At 44.5% G+C, this 2829-nt stretch overlaps 1 protein-coding gene across 1 annotated transcript in view; it reads right to left on the reverse strand.

Moving 5' to 3' along the window:
• LOC101860350 overlaps positions 1-2829 on the reverse strand; it is a 22324-nt gene that overhangs the window by 8793 nt on the left and 10702 nt on the right. The window contains exon 3 of the mRNA XM_005103655.1: positions 324-516. Within this exon, the coding sequence (XP_005103712.1) occupies positions 324-516 (193 nt within the window). The remainder of the gene's footprint in view (positions 1-323; positions 517-2829) is intronic.

A 2829-nucleotide genomic window follows, 5' to 3' on the forward strand; every position in this document is an offset into this window, starting at 1 on the left:
TATAAAGACTACCACCACCACTACCCCCACCACTACTACGAACAGCAGCAGCACCATCATCTACATCATCACCATCACTACCACCACGGCAACCGCTAGCAGGACCGCCACCACTACTACAACACAACAACAAGAAAATAAGAACAGGAACAACAACAATAGCAACAGCAACAGCAGCAGCAGCAACAACAACAACGACAACAACAAACGAAACAACGGTAACAATTGCATAATAACTATTAACCAGAATGACTCAATCTGTTTGCCAACACTCGGAAAAACACACACAGTCCTACAACAGGACACACGTCACAAGAACTGACCACGGGGCCTGGACTTTGATGACTGACCATCCCCCGTGCCCTCCTCGCCCTGACCACTATTATCTGTCGTGTCCAGTACGGGTCGGACGAAGCCTTTGGGAAAGAGGAGGAATGTCGTCAGCAGGGGCAAGAGACACAAGGCGGCCAGGCCTATGTAGCACGCGCGTCTGCTCACACCGGCCTCGTAGAGGAGCTGGAAAAAAAGTGTGGGGGAGGGTGGGGGTGGGGGTGAGAAAACAGAGGGGGAAATATTATGTTATGCCTGCCACCTGTCCAAGACACTCACATGTAGTAAATGACCTTTGACTCCAACTCTCCCCTTTGCGTTTTAAAATATCATAACGACACTGTCCAAGGTGTCCATTTGTCAAAGAAAACTGCTTTTCTCCTTGACCACGGATGACCGTGTTAGACAAGTTTGACTGCATATTATATTAACAATGATAAGTTTCGTGTGATGAATTGCACTTGTGGGTGTGTCCTGGTGTGGTTTGCTCATTCTTTCCTATCAAACTCCTATCATCTCAATCTTACCTCCTTCTTTTTATATTTGTTATTTTCTTTTAACACCTTTAATCTTCGGCACTAATATGACCATATTGTGCTTCAAAACTTCCGTAAATCTCTGACTAGATCTAAAACTGAAAAAAAAACTAAATTGCTCTATCAAGACCGTTACAAATCTTGACACCGGTAAACATTTTGAGGGGGCTCTCGTGGCCTAGAGGTTAAGGTGTTGGCCTCTCATTCAAAGGTCCCGGGTTCGAATCCAGGTAGCGACCGAAAAAATTTCTTCTCTAAAATTGTCTCCTTTCACCTCCTTTCCTGCTCTCCAGCAATGTTCTGTTGTCTGCTTTCATTTCCACTTTCTGCCCCCGCCCCCTCACCTCCTTTGCCTCCTCCTCTGGGCTCCTGACTCTTTCTGCAGCATTTCTACTGCTACTCCTTGGCTCCTCCTTACTGCTGTCTTTCTGCCACACCCCTGATCTTCTGGTAGGAACGATCTACACCTAGCCTTCTCGGACAAGGGCGAAAAATCTCGGAGGGTCCGTGTGCAAGTTGCGCACGTTAAAGATCCCTTGGTGGTCTAAAATTGATAAGAGTGGGCTTCGGCCGTCACCCGGGCAAAATTCAAAATTTCCTACCAACTGAAAATATTAGGTGTGTCCCGCGCGCTCATATGACCTTATGCAGTTGCGAGCGCCGTAAAACACTTTGCAAAAACCAAAACATTTTGATAAAAACCAAACAACAACAACAACTACAACAACACGTTCTGTATAATTTAATTTAAAGAATTCCAAGCCGTTTATGCAAATGACTACATAAAAGTGCAACAGGCGCATGTCATTTACACTAATTACAGTGCGAAAAAAATAATAGCACAAAAACGCATCAAATTCGAAACCCCTTTTTCGTTTGTCTTGTACTTGTAGGAGGAGCTTTGGAACAGGAAGTGGGATTTTGGGAGTGTCCATGGGTGTGACCTTTACGAACAGTGATGCTGGTGAAAATTGGAGGTTATTAAAAAAAAACCCAGCTGCGTGTGGTGACCTTGTTAACAAAACTAACCGCACAAAACAAAACAAAACGAACGAAAAACCTCCCCAAAACCCGCACCCGGTCAATTTTCTTTTTTTGGTAAGAGCACAAAAAATGCATCAACAACAGCTGTCACACGCAGGAGACTCCCAGTTCGATTCCCGAGTGGGGAAGGGGTGTGGGCGGGGGGTCGCATGGTGTCAGATAAGAAATTTGCAAGGAAATTAGAGGTATTGGCACTTTCTTAAAGCTTGTTCTTGCCTTGCTTTTGATGAATAAAAATACCCATCTGTCTTGAATAGAAGTAGAGATATTTCCCAGAGAAGGAGTAGGGGGTAGCATGGTGTCAGAGGAAAAATTAGCGAGAAAATGGCAGCCAAAGTTTACTGACTTTACTTTCAAAGTATGAATGTCCTCGGAAACTTATAATTTACTTTTTTTTGGGTGTGCATTTGACTAACATTGTGCAGTAAAATCCACAAAGACATGTGGTTTTAAAGTTTTAAATCAGCATGAAAGGTGTTGAGCCCCCCCCCCACACACACACACGCGCGCACGCGCACGTACACATACACACCCCCCCACATAAACACACTTTCACAAACACACACACACACGCACACACACACACAGAGACACACACACAAACACACAAGACAAAGAGTGCACAACGTATGGAAAAATGTCCGATTCTATGACTTCCTTATTTTGACAAGCGCCTGCTTCATCACAATGCTGCACAATTAATTCACATGCACGCATCTTTTTTCCTAACATTTGATTGATTTATCACACTGTGCAAAAATATGTTTGAAGCTGTGAGACTACAGACTGTCACTAAGAATACAAGCCGGAACTATAGGCAACAAGCAGGTGTAAGCACAAGCACATACACACACTCAGAGACACACATACACACGGGTGCCCGCGCACACACACACACACACACACACACACACACACA

The sequence above is a fragment of the Aplysia californica genome, unplaced genomic scaffold (genome assembly GCF_000002075.1).
Source record: "Aplysia californica isolate F4 #8 unplaced genomic scaffold, AplCal3.0 scaffold00384, whole genome shotgun sequence".
Lineage (NCBI taxonomy): Eukaryota > Metazoa > Mollusca > Gastropoda > Aplysiida > Aplysiidae > Aplysia > Aplysia californica.